Consider the following 18,982-nt stretch of genomic DNA (forward strand, 5'->3'; position numbering starts at 1 on the left):
GCACCACATAGAAAAACTACACGTTTTGAGTGCTGCCTTTTTATATTTGTTTGTGATTGCCTTATGCTTGGTTACTTCTGAGGACACATCTAGCAGAGAGCTGATCTATGTTCATATTTATTATCATGACAGAGAAGCTTCTTATAAAATGACCTTGCATTAGTGTTCAAATAATTGTCCATATTCCTGCTTTGAATTACATTAATTGCTTAAAATAAAGATGTTCTGGAGTTAATATGACACATCAGACCTTTAGATTATTATTTTTTATTAACATTTTATATTAATTGATGTAACAGCGTTTTTGACAATAAATATGAATAACTTACTTTTTGTTCGATAATAAAGTCCTCGATCCACAAGATAAATTACCGTGTTCGCCAAATGTCTCAGCATTTGATATATAAATATTTCTATATCCCATGACTTCAGGTAAAAAGACAGAGTCTCAGCCAGTAGATTACTGCAAAGCAGAAGACTCTTACCCTAGTTAAGGACCAAACCATCGCCAGATCAGTCATCCTCCTCTGAGATGAGTTGTGGGTGAGACCAGTTCAAAAAAGAACCATAAATTCCTGTTTTCTTCCCAAATCCCAGTAAAAAGTCAGTTATGTGCAGAGTTCCAGACTGATGAATAGCCCCAGTGATGGGGATGAGGTTCCTGCTGTAGGAGTGCTTGGGGTTTGTTCTCTGGAGTGTTAGGGGGTTCATGCAGGGTCCATGCTGTTCAGTTCCAAATTCAAGACCTCACGTTTCCACCGGACTGGGGATCATGCTGTTGGGGGTGTCAGGAAGTTGAGAAGACAAAGAGGTGACATCGCTCCCTGATGAGTTACCCAGAGATCCTGATTCTGAGAAAGATACCTGCAATTCAGTGGATACACCACAGTGAGTAGAGAAGTCAATGCATCAGCAAAGGACAAAATATTCTGTGAATTAAATAAAACTGAATGAGGAAAACTAAGTGGGCAAAGGGGCGACACTAAATTAAAAATAGGAAAAGAAATAGCTTCAAATGTAAACAGCGGAGAACTTCACTGAATTCACTGTTCTAGAGAAAGCAGAGGACAAAAGAGTAAAAAGCAATAAAATTAAAACCAAAAGTTACATGGCAATAAAACGAATATAAAAAAAGAGATGAATGGAGGATGACTGTGACAACATAGGGCAAAGGGGTGAACAAACAACTAATTAAAGGAGAACAAAGTGAGCAAAAAGAATAGACAGCAGGAAGACAGTATGAAAGGAATGGACATTGAAGAGAGCACTTGTAAGCTATCTAAATGGTTATATAACACGGGAGGGATATGGTATTTATTACACCTTAGACTGGCTTTGATAGTGTGTACATATCTTTGTGCATGTGTCAGCTGAGCTCAGTACTCGCACATGCCCTGCATGGATGCTTTCATCGTGATTAGGCTCTGCAGGGCAACACTGATTGGGGATCTGTGCTGAGTTTTTATGTTCTTCCCAAGTATGTGTGGGTTTCCTCAGAGTGCTCCTGTTTCTTCTACAGTCCAAACATTGTGCCCGATTCATACCTGATCGCTGCTGTGCGTTTTCGCACAGCGCGCAATCAGGTCATAACTGCGCATGCGTATGCACCGCAATGCGCATGCATGTCGGCCAACAACAACGGGCATCGCCGGTCAGCGCCAGGATGGTGCAATATTTTCATTCACAGGCGTGCCCAAGCGTTTTCAGGGAGGGTGTCTCACGTCAGCTCCGGCCCCGATCAGCCTGATGTGATCGCACTGTAGGAGTAAGTCCTGGGCTGCGCAGAGACTGCTCACACTGAGTGAGGTGCGAACAGATTTGCTGCTGCCCACATGCGATCGCACACTTGTACGGGTGAATTTCCACTCCCCCTTGAGCGGCGACTATTCGATCACAGGTCAGGAACATTAGCAGCCCAGTGATCAGGTCTGAATCACCCCCATATACTGGTAAGGCAACTAGCTTCTGACAATGAGGTGTGCTTGTTATAGGGAAACTAGATTGTAAGTATCACTGGGATGGGACTGATGTGAATGTATCTGTAGAGTGCTGCTTAATATGCTGCTGCTACAGAAATAAAAGATGGTAATAATGATAAAAATAGTAAACAGGCACTATACACGGTACATGTCCAATGTAGGTGGTGTGACTGACACGGCCAGGTTCAGCCTAATAACCACGTTAGGACCATCTGTCCCTTCAGATCTTTTCATTTGTAGCCTGAATTAATTATGGGAATGAGGAGACATCTAGAGTTTTTTTGTTACTTTTGATTGTTGTTTTTTATTACATTACTTTCCCGCAGAAATGCAGCTTGAAAGTGCAAAGTGTATCCCAATAGAAGTGTAGGATGAGATCCAATTGCAGCTTTGTGCGAATACATATATGTGGGCAGTGCTACTGCAGTGTGCCTGTTCTAAGCTTGTATGGCATATAAATAATCCTTTACTGAGAGATGAAATCTTTGCATGTTGATGCATGTAGACAATTCATGCACCTAATCCACGCTCAGCAAGAACGCCATAATCCGTCCAACATCTCCCATATGCTGGCGCATCCCACAGCCATTAACACTGTGGCCCCCAGATCCATGCATTTCCCTGTAATTCTGGGTGTAACTGTACAAAAGTAGGCACATGGTGGCAGAAAGTGCATGTGTGGTGTGCGTATGAACATTTCCAGTCTGTAAATGACCCTTACTTAGTAGTGTACAACTGGCAAGTGACAAGAACGAGCGTGAATAGGTGAGAATGGGCAGAATAAGTAGATGGAGAGAGCAACAGAGTCCCAGACACCGGAGAATTTTCTATATGTAGCAGGCCATCTCTTCCAGTTCCCTATGTTTTGCCTTAGGGGCTGATTCAGAGGTGAACGGCCGCAGTTGCCTCTATTGGCAGTTTCTTGACCGTGACTTTTTGTGAAGGCAGCTACAAAGCCTTTCCCTGCTGTACATCTGTGCGTGTGAAGGTGCTAGGACTGAGATGCCCCTATGTCAGCATCTGTAGGCACTGATGTAGAGTGGTGCATCTTTAGATGCTACCATTGGTTGCACCATTAAGAATTCCACCAGCTTTACAGCAGGTGCACCTTCTCCATGTGTCCTCCTATGTGAGTGTCTGGGCATCTGTGTATGTAACCACTTTCCCTGACACACCTGTGGATTTTGGTGCAGTTGTGAAGACATGTTCAACTATGTGAACATCAGCATTGCATGCAATTCTCTGATTCAGGCCCTTAATGAGCAAATTGTGCCGCTTTATCAAAGTATATTATTGTAAGTGAATGTAGCCTTTACAAATGTGACCACATGACCCTCTATCCTACCACCTACATAGTGCTAGTAACCCTACTGTGAAAAGTCGTTCTCATGCCCCAGCATTCTGTACTCTCCTCATTTCTCCTACAGTAGCTAATAACCTACTTCCCTTTACTATGGTCACTGTCTCTGCATATTACATCATTATACAGCACATGCTCTTTCCTCACCAACTGCTGAAATGCAGGTTGCTCCAAGTCGCTCTGCAATGCAAAATCACTGAGTGCTTTCCAGGGAGGCTGATACGTCTGTACCTCTACTGCACTGCCCTGTACAGCACTGTCATGGCGTATGGGGCTACCCGCAACAAGTGGCGTCCCTGTCAACCCTTGCAGGCTCTGTAAGGAAACAAACATGAGTCAGTGACACCTAGAACAAGGATGTGGTTCCCAGAATAATACAATTTTCTACATTAGCTAGACTAGTGGTTCCCAAACTTTTTTGGTCACGGCACCCCTATACCAAAAGTTTCTTATTCAGAAATTCAGAAAAAAATATTAAATTAAGAAAATTGTATTTATATGTCATCCTTAGGTTCAGGATTCACTTCTGTTTATCCACATATTTTGTGATTGGAAGCCACAAACACTGAATTTGTCTATTACATTGGCCAAAAATGATTTGAATTGGTCCTGGACCACCAACCTGGGGCACCCCTGCAAGTACCCCGAGGCACCCCAGAATGCCTAGACATCCAGTTTGAGTATAACTGAACTAGACACTTATTTTGTAAATTGCTTATTGTAATTATATGTGTAAGCTACATTAATATACCTTTATTAGAGCAATTCTATTGCTCAGAAATAAAAAACAAACAAAGTGCAGCAGCCTATGCAGGACACGTTTGAAGCATTAGTCAGTTATTAAACAACAGCCACTCGGGAGTAAGGTGATCCCAATCATTTTTACAAAGCAGAATTGACCAGTAACAGTCTATTTTTTTTATTAAGCCTGCTCTACCATTATTTCTTATGTGGACAGCTCCTGAAGTGATAACAGGTCCAGTCCCCTCCTCCCTATGGGTCTCAGTCATGGTGCAGGTATCACAGCAGAGTAACGCTTTTAAATTATATAATTAAATAAATGATTTTAAAAAACTGGGCAGCCTACCCCCGTCCTCAAGTCTTCAATCAGCCCCAGGACTGGCCATGTTATGGGGTTTCCAAAGCAGGGTTGTGGGAAGGGGTCTGGTGATTTCTATGCTGCTTCCCTCTCTCTTAGAGGCAACCCCAACCCTGCTCTGACAATGCTGTGCACCTATAGCAGGGTTCCGCCATGCACAAGGTCTATCTATTATAGTGGAGCTGGATGCAGAATTGCGGGTGGCATGCTGCCCACTTTTTAAATTTTAATTTTTTTTTTAATCCACCATGCGCTGTGTGTGGGAAGAGTTTTGTCTTATTCAAAGTACAGGGTTAGACCAGAGCTCTATTGCTATGAGCTGGTGCAAAATTCTACTCATTTTGCACAGACGGAATGGTCGGAGATGCAAGAGAAACCCTGAAAATCTGCCTTTCTACATCCCTTTTTCTTATTAAAATAATATTTATTTGCAAAAGTGAATCTCATTTCTTTACTGCTCTGCATAATGAAGTACACCTCTCACCCTTCCTAATGGGGGGCAGTTTTCAGTACGTAGGGGAACACCGTGCTCGTAATCACACTATTATAGTGGTAACCAGACTAGGTTGTCTAATACTGGGGGTGGGCAAGGATTTGGATATGGGGGAATGCTGCTGATGTTACAGGCTGAGTCTCCCTTATCCAGAATGCTCGGGACCAGAAGTATTTTGGATCAGATTTTTTTGGAATAATTGCATACCATAATGAGATATTATGGTGATGGGACCTAAGTCTAAGCACAGAATACATTTATGTTTCATATACACCTTATACACACAGCCTGAAGGAAATTTTATCCAATATTTGTAATAACTTTGTGCATTAAACAAAGTGTGTCTACATTCACACAATTCATTTATGTTTCATATACACCTTATACACACACAGCCTGAAGGTCATTTAATACAATATTTTTAATAACTTTGTGTATTAAACAAAGTTTGTGTACCTTGAGCCATCAGAAAACAAAGGTTTCACTATCTCAGTCTCACTCTAAAAATTCCGTATTTCAGAATATTCAATATTTCGTAATATTTCGATATTGGATACTCAACCTGTATTCACTCATTTATTTATTTAATTTACTTTATACACTGCCACCCCTATGAAATTAGAACTGGGACATAGGGCTTAAGAGGAATTCAGTTAGGTACAAGTTTGCAGAAGGCAAACTCCCCTAGTTACGCTCGCAAACTTCATCTCCATGCACACACCCGAGATTCTCACAATTAAATTAAATGTCAATTTGCACTGCTAGCAGCGAAGGTGTGCAAATTTTGTCCAAAGCGAACTGGGAAAAGAGCATGAAAATGTTGGGGAGACCTTCCTGTACCCAAAACAAAGTGACAGCATCGTTAGTAGGACCATATAGAAGGATGTTAGTGGGCATAAGGTGTGTATTTAAAAAAAAAAAAGTTAAATAATGTAAAAAAAACTTACGAATTCCGTTTAATTATGAGGGAATTGAAAAAAAAATCCAAAAAAGCAGAAAAATGTGATTTGAGGGTAAATTGAAGCCACTTTAATTTTATTTATTCTTTTCAAAAAGCTTAAAAAAAATATTTAAAAAAGCAATTATATTTAATTGAAATAAATAATTTTAGGGTGTATAAATTAACAACAGAGTTCATTTTGAGGTCATCTGAGGCCATTTTTTCTCCACAAATATGACATAATTAAGCTAATTGAGAAGATTTCCAAATGTCTAATTAGTTGGGGGGGGGGGGGGGGGGGGTATCCAAGGGGTTCTGAAGCAAGTCCCGACATTGTTACCTTAAAATAAAGATTTTCCCTACCTTTTCACTTGCACAGGGGTATGCGAACAAAAACAGGCGTATTTATTCTGAAAAAGAAATGCGAGTTTGGTGTGCATTAGCCTCATGGGACCACACTCGCACCTAACTGAATTCACCCCTTAAGGTAATTTGCTTTTGTTTTATTTCCACTGAAATCTGCTGCAAATCCCAACTTTTGTACTGAAATTTGTGTAAATCAGCAAACAGAACTTCTGGGATTTCCAATCAACCTATATCTTTCTTTTTATACAAGTCATTGATACCCTGAATCTTTATTCATTTCCCTATGGCCCATTTATGCCTTTTTATATTCTTTGTAAGGGAGCAAAGGATACATGTTTACCCCACCCTGGGACATGATATTTCCACAGTCTAATCAGGGTGATAAGAAAGTTCACAAATAGACCATTTTTAAAAATTGTTCTCTCATCCTGGCCATTAGAAGGAACACAGACTCCTAATGCAGGGTAAATATATGACTGCAGGAAATCACCCCGTAAGGTTAGCACAACAGATTACATCAATCTGTCCAGTCCAATCCCACAGATCAGGATGGAAAGTCTTAACTGAATTTATGAAACCTGTTGGATAGATTATGATCCTCCCATTCTATGAACCAAAGTGACTGCCTTCAAAAAAGCAGCTAGATTCCACTCTGCTTCAGGCAGTAACAGGAAAAGCCACCTACCTATCTCTTTACACAAGGGGACATGTACATTTACATATGGGGCCCATGCATCAACGATCACATATTGAATGCGATCTGGGCAGGATCTTGCCACCCAGGATCGCATTGCAATATGCGATCCCTTCTGGTGAATGTATCATCCAGCACCCGCAGGGACAGGTGCTCCGAAAGGATCCCGTTCCTTTGATGTGCTCTGTGGGATTCCAGGGGTCCTGCGCATACGTGGTCACACGTGACAGCGATGCTCTGAGGCATTTCCGGCAAAGGGTTCCTGGGGAACCCTGCCGGAACTTCTTCCTGCGATCTGTAGCCCATAGGCTGGGGGGAACAATATCGGGCAGCATCGCATCCCCCATAAAACCTATGGGGGATGCAGCTGTGGGCTGAAATGGAGGGATCGCAGCACATATCGCCAACGGGTGTGGTATGGTATGCCGGCGGCCGGGCTCCCGGCGACCAGCATACCGGCGCCGGAAGCCCGACCGCCGGCATACCGACAGCGTGGCGAGCGCAAATGAGCCCCTTGCGGGCTCGCTGCGCTCGCCACGCTGCGGCACGGTGGCGCGCTACGCTATTTATTCTCCCTCCAGGGGGGTCATGGACCCCCACAAGGGAGAAAAACTGTCGGTATGCCGGCTGTCGGGATTCTGGCGCCGGTATGCTGTGCGCCGGGATCCCGACAGTCGGCAACATGAAGACCACCCATCGCCAATACCTGCTGTGATCCCTCCTTTATACATTCAGCAGGACCGAAACTAGGATTTCTGTCACCCGGGGCAAGACAGTTATTCGGCCGTGCATTCAGGAGATCCCTAGGGTGTTTTCGGTGACAAATATTATTTGATAAATGGGCCCCATAAGGAGAGAAGTATCAAGCATTGCAGAGAGATAAAGTGGAGAAGTTGCCCAAAAAGAGGTGAGTTAGGAAATGTGGTAAGCCCCTATAACTCCATACTGGTTGGGGGATTTTTACTTCTACTATTACTACTACTCAGTTAAATTGTTTCACTTACAGTCTTGTCATTCATTTGCTGTTGTTGTTGAATTTGTTTCATGAGAATTGATTTCTTCTTGTCTTTACAGCGTTTATTCTGAAACCAGACACGGATCACCCTAGGGCTGAGCCCAGTCATCTCCACAAGCTGTTCCTTCATCAAGGCATCTGGTCGGGGGTTGGCTGCGTAGCATGTCCGTAATGTGTGCAACTGCTTCTCATTCAGTACTGTCCGCACCCTTGTTGTCTTCTCTGTCTGCTTGTGGATGTGAGACCGTAGTGAGGAGGACCTGCCAGACTCTGGAACAAAGGCAAAAAGAGAATATGAGAAAAATAACCAAGCACATGGGTTGTGAGGAAATGCGGAGAGACATGCCTATTAGAGGCTCAGATAAATAGACAGCATGTGTTCATGGAAGATATTTTACACTCTCTATACTGTATATAATAGCAGGCACTGCTGTCAACCATTGTGCACATAACATTGCTTTCAGGTGGGGTTCTAAGGGAAAGAAATTATGGGGGACATTTACTAAGCAGTGATAAGAGCGGAGAAGTGAGCCAGTGGAGAAGTTGCCCTATCAACCAATCAGCAGCTCTGTATAATTTTATAGTATGCAAATTATAGATGTTACTAAAGTGCTGATTGGTTGCCATGGGCACTTCTCCACTGGCTCACTTCTCCGCTCTTATCACTGCTTAGTAAATGTCCCCCTATGTCTGATAAACACATAATTACATACAGTTTAACAGATTGATAATCAAATCCTAAAATGAAACACATTTTGTGAATGTCCATTGGTAAGGTTTTGCTTCTAAATGCAGCCTATTGCATACCTATATACTGGTAATGCTCCTTGGTTAGTGGTGGCATCCCCAACCAGCTGCTGGGTATTGTGGGCCAGACCTGGTCTCGTTCCGTGGTTATATTTATATTCTTGCCAGGTACCATACATTCCAATATACAGTATACAACAACACCAAAGCCTGACCCAGCCACTGGGCAAAGCTGACTATAGGCCCATGACAGAGCAATATTCAGAGAACTCAGTGAGTGAGCACAGACACGTGAGCAGGGGCACTTCTCTCTTATTTCACAACACTGCTTCACGGAGGACATTTATGAGGTCAACTGTATTTCAAAAAGTTTTACAAATGCAGCTTATAGCATTGCATGGTGTTTATATCTGACTTTGCTTAATTCTAATTATGGGAAAATCACTGATTTCAATAATGAGCATGGTTTGGGTGTGACCTAATGTACGACATTTCTCCTCACTTTTATTAGATTTGTTTTATACCTCTGACATTGGCAACTGATCGGACAGTACATGTGCACATTGCCGCTGCATATGGCCTGATGTGATTTGTATGCCAGTATGCTATCTACTCTGCAGTCATTCAGCACAGTATAACCAAGCAGTGGATGATGCAGGTACACAGCCTACACAGAGGAGACTGTAGAGAACACAGCTTAGGCCAGGATATAGTGACAACTGCAGAACGCACTGATATCATGAGGTCAAACACAGATGTGACAACAGCTAGAAAGGATACAGGTGTGACAGAAGACCAACAACAGTACATAAAATAGTATATTCTCTATTGAACAACTTGTTCCTAAGCTAAAAAAAAAGAGAGCCCCTGACATGACCATCAAAAGAACATAAATTGTGACCTGAATATTTCCCATATCCTGAAGTATGCAGCACTGAGCCATTTATACCTGGAATGTTATGGTCGGCCCCACACAATAATTCCTGGTCTCTAAGGCTTATCTCCTCTCCTGGAAGCAGCCGTCGACTACAGATTGAACATCGGAAGCAATCAGTGTGATAGACTCGCTCCCCAACCCTCATTACCAGCTCTGAGCGGGGCAAGGTGCCCTGGCATCGGGGGCACCGAGTGCTGAACAACCTGGCCATGAAAAACAGAAAATGTTGAATTATACATCTGCTTTAAATATATTAGATTGCTGTACGTATGTTGTATGTATTTGTACATTCACACATACCTTTACAATAGAAAGTATTGATCTAGTGTAAGCCTCTCGCCAAAAAGCAGTCAACAACTAAATTAATCTTGTGTAATATTATGCGCCAGGGGTGAATTTGTAAAATAAAGATTCTAAGTCACTACAGAGATTATTACCTATTAAAAGTGATGTTATTTTGTACATTTCTGTAAACAGGTGCCAGGTTGTCAACTCTATTTGTCCCCATGAGAATCGCCACTGCAATACATGCTTCAGATAACAATACATTTTATTTGTATGTAAGTCACATTTCAGCTACATACAGTATTACATGCGCCTTTCCTTCCTGGATTGTGTTAAAATGCACTAGGTCCAAGTATGTTTGGCAGGACTTTGCAACTCTCTATTTATGTCATATTTGAGGTTTGTCTCATTAGATGTATCATTTTATGAATACTTGACATTCACAGATGAAAATAAAATCAATCAAAATGACAAAAGTAGCTAAAACAGATAACAGTTCTAAACTTAATTATGGCCCATACACACGGTGAGATTCGGGCTATGTCCAATTCTCACTATGCGACAGGGGCTAGGTCGGCACATAGTCAGTATCATAAGCACATAATGACTGTGCTTGCGATACTGACTATGTGCGATTTTGGCTAAGTGTCAATTTTGACTATATTTTCTATAGAGAGAGTCAAAATTGACTTGCCTGCAAAGCCTATCTATTCTTGCGATGTCGACCGTGCATCGGCATCGAATCGGGATTGCAAGGTGACTGCACTAACTTTTCTTACGATTTTGACTATATAGTCAAAATAGTAAGAAAAAATCTCACCGTGTGTACACACCAGCCTTACATTGCCATTGTCACAATAAACACTAATGTTAATGGTTCTGACATGTCATAGCTTCCTTGGAAGAATAAGCTTTGCATACTTTACTGTATCATCACTATGACTGCATGTATAACAAAAACAAAATGGATAATTTGTATGGCTTATATATCTATACACCCATACCAGGATAAATGACAACTGTAAAATACTACTTGTGCAGATTTCTTACTAAATGTATGCACATGCATCATGTATGTATCAGATGTAATATAACAATTAATTCCTTAGCAGATCACAGGTTACCTAACCACTTCTACCTTTACAAAGTGGGGATGTGGAAGCTACTTCCAAATTGTACCACTTAAACCACCCACAATGGGCTGTGACCAGATGGCACATTAGTAGTAACTTATGTAGAAATACCCACCTCTTTTGAAGCAAATTATTTGAGACCTGGAGCCAGAGGTATTACATGGTCTGTGTACCTTACTTACAGGATGGGTCAGAGAACTATCAAATTAACCTTTTTGCCTAATGTACTATTTTAGGCTCTTACTGGCTTACATCTCTAATCAGGCTCTGGCTAAAATACAAAAATAAATATGAAACTTTTTATGGCATAATAAGTGTCATATGATTGGGGGCAGCATTCTCTCCATTCTCTCACTCATTCACTTTGAGGGGGTTCACTGTACACAATGTCACCCAATTGGCATATAGACCTCTACAGTATCTTCAAAGGCTTTCAATCCACCCTTTTTCAATTAATCAATAACCAGCACTCCTTATATTATTGCACCTAGGTCCTATTTACATTTTCACAAATAGTCTGGGGGTTCCTTTAGACTCTGTTATGGTTGTTTGTTATCCCCATGCAGCTATCAGAGCTCAATTATTGATTCAGATTAATCCCCATTGCAGTCTGGCAGGGAATACTTCCCTGTGGGTTCATTTCATAGAAGCCAAATATTTAAAAGTTTTTGGGGGGTTTTAATTTAGTGTCCTCTATAAGGAAAAACTGATACCTGACCCACAGGTGTCTGCAATACATGTCCTCAAGCCTACCCATTAAATTGTATTTATATTTGTCATATAGAATCAGCATAGTGAATTGTATAGTCCCACATTGGCTGTCTCAAGATATTATTTTAAATCGGATGTTAACTATGTAGGACTTTACTTGTGATCTGCAACTGGCACTTGCTTTACTGCACAATAGAATTTACTGGAGTGTAAATATGGAGCAGAATTAAAGAATCTTATATAGAGAGTGGTTTCAGCTTGCATTGAAGAGATATACAGGGTATAAACTGCCAAGACTTTACAGCTCTGCCCTAGAAATACTGTAATGTGTGTGTGTGTGTGTGTGTGTGTGTGTGTGTGTGTGTGTGTGTGTGTGTGTGTGTGTGTGTTCTACTAGCTGTGTCTGTTCATACGATTCTGTTGTACTGTACAGTAAAAAAATTGCTATAATATTGCACTGTCTCCTTCCAATCCCAAAAGAGGAATGGAATTACCTGTCTATACAGTTACATCAATGATGAATCATTGTGCATGTTTTGCTGATAACTTCACTATTCCTGCTTGTTCACTTATTTTGCATCCTCCCGAATTTTTTTTTATTTTGGAATACTGAACACTTGTCACCCTTCTTTTTGCCATTTTTTTTTATGAATGGGTTTTTTTAATTGTTACAGTTAGTTTTTGTGTCTTCAAATGCATTTGTTTACTTGTTTATTTTATGTTACAAGCTTATGAAAAGTAAACATGTCATATAATTTAGGACTGACTTAAAAATTGCCTTAGCTCCACCTGGTGTGGCTCATTTTAATAACCTGCATAAATATGAAATCCTACTATAGTCTTTTAGATGTGCTAATTGGCACATAATGGGATGATGTCAATATGTACTAATCCGATAGATTTTTGTTAACACCCCGTTTTGTTTTATCATGGTGTTTGTTGTCAGTTGCAAAGTTCTGCAGAGTATGCTGGTTCTATGTAAATTATTATTAATAATAAGAATAATAATAAGAATAATAATAATATGATTAACATCCACATCATTCTTCTCTCTCCAGTTTAGATAACTCCCCCAAAGTACAACAATAATTTACATAAATTAAATCTACAATCACCTGCTGTATAAACCACATCTCCCAACTATATATATATATATATATATATATATATATATATATATATAATGGAGGTTTATTACAAAGATAGATAATGATGTCAGTTTATTTGGATTATGTTTACACATACAAGGAAGACGGCAATAATATAAAATGGGGAAATGATGTGTGTAGCTCTGCATACAGATTATATGATGAATGTGAGTACAATGGCTGGCAATAACAGCAGTAATAATCATCATAACTCTTATTATGGTATGCAATCCTAATCAGCACGTACTAATACTTTTATTGGGAGGTAATATTGAAAAGTGCGATTAGGTTTCTATACACAAACATTTTCACCAATCTTCAAATTATTCAGATATTTTACTAAAAATAATTGCTTGTAACATAACAAAATAATATTTAAAAAAGCCAAACTATACTCAAGAAATGTATAAACATTATTAAAAAAATGTTTGTAAGAAATAAAGAAGGAACTGGTTATATGCAGCTATATTCCTAATCTGATGATAAGGGTAGCAATGGTGATTTTAGGCAGATTTTTCTGAATCACCTATAAATTCAGTTTGTTCAAAGTGAATTAAAATTTAAAAGGTGTTTTAAAATGAAGCGCCAGCTGTATTATTATTATTATTATTATTATTATTATTATTATTATTATTATTATGTTGGTATATAATAATAATAATAATAATAATAATAATAATAACAACAACAACATAGAACAGGGCAGCGCACGGGAGACGCTGCCAGTGACTAGCTTGGTGCGGGACAGTCTGACAGTGTGTACAACGCGTTCGCTACAGTTTTCCTTTACAGTAACAATGTTCTGTGGGTTCTGTTACAATCATCCGCCTGTGGTTACAGTGTAATAATACAGGACAGAGTGCCAGCTAATAATAAGAGAAAAACGACGTAAATGTAAGTGCGGTATAAAATATTTAGATCAGTGTTTTTACAGTCAATACGTTTACACAAAATGTCCCGCTCCCATACTGCGCCCAGCCGTAACTAGCAAATATATCACATCGGCATAACTCAGACCCGAACTGCCGAACTGTGACATAAAAACCAAATTCATCAAACTATCATAAAATAAATAAATCCATGGAGAGCATACATTATAATGTCATTGTTATACTATAAGCAAAATGGTATACACAAGTCTTTTAATAATAAAAATTATATATATATATATATATATATATATATATATATATATAAAACTATAACTATATATATAGTGAAAGTAAAGCTGGTGAATCACGATGTTTCAAGTAGTAAGAGCTTTCATAAAACAGCAAAAGTCACAAAGTGTAACGTCACCGTGATTTATAACTGCGATATTGCAAAGATATATATTACTGGGTCATACTATATAATATATGTGGAGATTCCGATGAAATAACTGCACTGAGTTCTTTCCACAGAAATTCCGACATAATGGAAATAATTTATCTAGTTATAGCACGAGTATATAGAGGTAACAGATAGACAGAAGGATAGATAGATAGATAGATAGATAGATAGATAGATAGATAGATAGATAGATAGATAGATAGATAGATAGATAGATAGATAAAGAGTGATCTTAAATGCATTGTATTTATATGTAATATTCCGGTACACCATATAAAGTAAAGATAAATCCGTATATAATTAATTATACGCACAGAACAATTAGGCCTGGTAAATCTCTGCACCCATCTGATAAATGAGGGGACATTGTCTAATAATTCCGCCCCAGCCTGCTTTCCCCCAGTGACACATGTATGTAACATGTATGTATAGCGGGTGTCACAGGCAGTCAGGCAGAGGGGATAGGGGCACTGACGGGGCGGATGGATCTCTTGTAGAGAAAAGATTCCTGAGCAGATTCCATCTATGCAGTCAGAGTGTGTGGGCCATGCTGGCAGCGCACCCTGTGTGTAGCAATGTTATGTTATGGCTAAATGAGCATAGCGCACAGACAGTACACACTATCACTATATGTGCAAATATATGCAAATCAGCACAGCACACTATGAGGCTAATACCAACTATAGCAACTAGCTTCATAGGGGAGAACCACCGAAGAACAATCTCACAATAATATGTATGTGTAGTCACACACACACACCTAGGCTGTGATCATTGCTTCGTTCACTGTGTAAAGCTGTATGATAATAATAATAATAATAATAATAATAATAATAATAATAATAATAATAATGATAATAATAACAATACCCACCATACTCATCAATGTAGTAATAATAATAATAATAATAATAATAATAATAATAATAATAATACTACTACATATATGTGTATGTATCTGCAGTCACCCTCCCCGCAGTGACAGTGTAATGGGCAGCACTAGTGACTGCACCCGGGCCGGGGGTGACGGTGCCCGGGAGTGGAGGCAGGGGGGTAATGTGAGGGGGGCAGGGGGGTAATGTGAGGGGCTCACCTGATGTAGTCTCTCTTGCAGTAAGTCTTCCCATCCCTGACAAAGCAGGTGCAGGTCTCGTCCAGGTACTGGCAGCACTCGGCGCACTTCAGGCAGGCGGCATGCCACTCCAGGTCCGGGGATACCCGCAGGATGTACTGGTCTAGGATGTGACTCCCGCAGCCCACACACACAGCCAGGCCGGGCTTCTCTGCCGGGGACAGAGCACAGGGACAGGGGGTTACTCCAGGCTGCGGCACTGCCCTTCCCCACAGGCTGCCCTGCATAGCACCATGTGCGGCCGACCAGGCAGAATAAATTATCTATCTATCTATCTATCTATCTATCTATCTATCTATCTATCTATCTATCTATCTGTCTGTCTGTCTGTCTGTCTGTCTGTCTGTCTGTCTATCTATCTATCTATCTATCTATCTATCTATCTATCTATCTCTCTTCATATATGGATAGAGCGAGAGAGAGCAGTCTCTGCAGATGCACAATGTACCACACACCCGTGTCTCTCTTGTGTCAAACTCACAGTCTCACACATGTCTGTATCATACACAATAATCATACATTATATTCTCAGTAATAACATTCAGCAATCTAACACCATACACAATAACCGAAAAATATAACACAATCTTACATTGCATATTAAATAAACACAGAAAACAAATCTGACACTCATTCACTACAATGCAATCATAATATTGTGTATTCAGCAATCACACTCTCCAATCTATCAATAATTCTGCATTATATACACATACTACAACACATAACAATTTACCATTCACACAATCATTTTGCTTGTCAATGTAGAATCATACACAATCTTCCAGGGTATTTAGCGGCCAACCCCCCGCACTCAGTAATGTGTGTGACAGAGTCTCCGTGTAACCCAGTGTATGGGTCACACACTGCAATGTACAGCACAGCATCACAGCTCCACTAAGTTTCTGTAGTGGGAAGTGGAGATCCGAGGCCTAGTACTGTACATATCTATCTATCTATCTATCTATCTATCTATCTATCTATCTATCTATCTATCTATCTATCTATCTATCTATCTATCTATCTATCTATCCATCTATTTATTAATAATAATAATAATAATAATAATAATTATTATTATTATAATTATTATTATGAATAATATATTATCCTATATATATATATATATATATATAGATAGATAGATAGATAGATATATATATAGATAGATATAGATATAGATAGATATAGATATAGATAGATATAGATATATATAATATATTACGGTAGCATGCACAACATATAATAGAGTCTTCCTAATGTGTATGCTTTTCTGTTATGCTCCTACTTAATAACTAGTCGCGTGTGTCTCACACATACTTACACACATTTAGACATTGGCGCAAGTCACGGGTAGATATGTACATGCATACACTATTATATCCATCATGCACGGTGAGCCTATTTTCTATGGTCTAGAATGCATATAGCAACGTTATAAAGTAACAGATCTGTCATTCTCTGCTGTGCATGGAGATGTGTATGATAGTTATGGGGAAGATCCATGCAGGGTTCTGTGGAACATAAGGGTAATACTCAGAACCACCCATCCTGCTGGAGAGCAGCTAACAGACAACAAGAGGTAGAGCAGACACAGGTAGAGAGAAGGAGAAAGTTAGCAGTGAGTATGCTGATGTTTGCTGGGGTACCAGTAGTCATTGCATTATTCTGCTGAGTAAAAAGAATAAAAGTTGTGGACATGGGAAGCTCACAGTGGGAATACTGGAGGAAACTTACTTTTGGGATGATCCCCCATAGCAGCCAGGAAAGGATAAGTGAAGATGAGCTCCACCATACAGCTGCAGTCTGGTGCTGGAGGCAGGACAGGGAGCCAGAGCTGCAGGACCCTGCTCACAGCTCCCAGGACTGGAACCTGCACTGGAGACAGGACTGTCCCACGCACGGAGCATGACGTCACGCCGCACTGATCAGCGGCTCAGCCCCAGGCAGCAGGAGGGACACCAGCTGGGGCGTGGGCTAGGGATGCTGCAAGGCGATTGGACGGCAGTTTAAATGGGCAGCTTATTAAAGAGGTGCCAGATGTTTTATCATGGGCTCTTAATAGGAGGCATCATTTGGGTGATATGGATAATTTGTGTGAGTAAGATGAGTTTTTATGAACATTCTTCATTATAATGACTTTAAAACAGCCCTCCATCTTTTCTACCGATCTGATCAATATGTATAAGATGCATCTTAATCACTATGTAAGTAAGTCTTACATATTTGGAAAAAAAAATAGTAATTATAAAGCAGATAACAGTAACGTTTGCACTTCAAAATAGTACGGAATAGCTGAATGATATGAATAGCAGTAGAAACATTCCTCAAGCTGCTACATCGCGTCCCACAGATCTTCTCTGATTATTACTCATCAGCACGTGAGCAGCTTACTGTAAATGTATGTACGTGCCCAAATGGGGACCAGTAATGAGATGTCCAAGCAACAGTCTTACAATATACAAGATGAAATACCGAAGTCTTTGTGTAGGAATATATATTTGTGTGCGCACAGAAGCACGATATGTATTATCAATGCATCACGTCATCTTCAGACAGAAGATGAAAACGGTAAAACGTTTCTCTATCTGCAGTATGCAACCGGGCTCCGAAATAAACGGAATCGTATTTACTATCAGCACCAGAGGCGTAACTTTGTGGGAGAGGGAGAGAATGTCTGCCCCAGGTCCACAAATCCCTTTTTCCCGCCTGACCTCCCAGTACGTATTATAGATAGATAGATAGATAGATAGATAGATAGATAGATAGATAGATGATAGATGGATAAATAGATTACTTTCATCTGAATATATATATATATATATATACACACACAAACACACACACACACACACACACACACACACACACACACACACACATATATATATATGTGTGTGTGTGTGTGTGTGTGTGTGTGTGTGTGTGTGTGTGTGCGCGTGTGAGAGGGATAGATGTATATTGGCCATTGCAGACGTACTGTGGGACGGGCCTGAGCACTATGGGGGGCAAACAGTGAATGATCAGGACGGGGCTGACAAGCAATTGAGGTAAGACAGTACAAATTACCTCCAATATATTAGATCAGTTAATTAGTTAGATGCTAGATTACATTTTCCAATCCGGTTAAATATATACTATACAAGTTCATGGAGTTCTGCAGAATCACCCTTCCCCATGCCAGGTGACCCGGATCCATGCAGTGCTACAGTAGCCGCAGCAGCAAGTCACTGACACTCATCTACAGGGTCATTACCTTCTAGCAGCTGTGGACCACTAACAATAATATGTACAAATACTTTTATTCCACGTTTTATTCATTTGTTTATAAAAAGCCAAATATTTATATATCATAACAATATTATCAACCACTTCGCCATAGAGTCCAGATGGTATAACAATTACAGACACTGTAAGAAGAAGAAGTAAAGTAGGTATTTGGCTCATGAGCACACCCGCCGGGGAAATGCCCTTATATTAGAAGCGTGTAGTTGTGTTACAGTATGACACATATACAGTACATAAAACTTTCACACTGAACTTAAAGACATCACAACCTCCTGCAAGAATGTGAGGCATGCTAATGTATACTACTGTACGTAATACAAAAA

The 18,982-nt window shown here is 40.0% G+C and overlaps 1 protein-coding gene across 2 annotated transcripts; it reads right to left on the reverse strand.

The window, feature by feature from the left end:
- Positions 1–296: 296 nt before the first annotated feature.
- Positions 297–17,223, reverse strand: ISL2 (ISL LIM homeobox 2). 2 transcript variants are annotated; one of them, XM_063930437.1, is made up of 6 exons: positions 17,109–17,223; positions 15,333–15,522; positions 9,643–9,833; positions 7,936–8,216; positions 3,487–3,654; positions 297–864 (listed from the first exon to the last, which is right to left on the reverse strand). In XM_063930437.1, exons 1-6 carry the CDS (start codon positions 17,164–17,166, stop codon positions 748–750), a joined length of 1,005 nt encoding a protein of 334 aa, XP_063786507.1. In that variant the 5' UTR covers positions 17,167–17,223; the 3' UTR covers positions 297–747. The 2 variants fall into 2 exon arrangements, with proteins under 2 accessions (XP_063786507.1, XP_063786508.1); XM_063930438.1 differs by having other exon boundaries at positions 7,936–8,292; positions 9,629–9,833.
- Positions 17,224–18,982: the final 1,759 nt, after the last annotated feature.

The sequence above is a fragment of the Pseudophryne corroboree genome, chromosome 6 (genome assembly GCF_028390025.1).
Source record: "Pseudophryne corroboree isolate aPseCor3 chromosome 6, aPseCor3.hap2, whole genome shotgun sequence".
NCBI lineage: Eukaryota > Metazoa > Chordata > Amphibia > Anura > Myobatrachidae > Pseudophryne > Pseudophryne corroboree.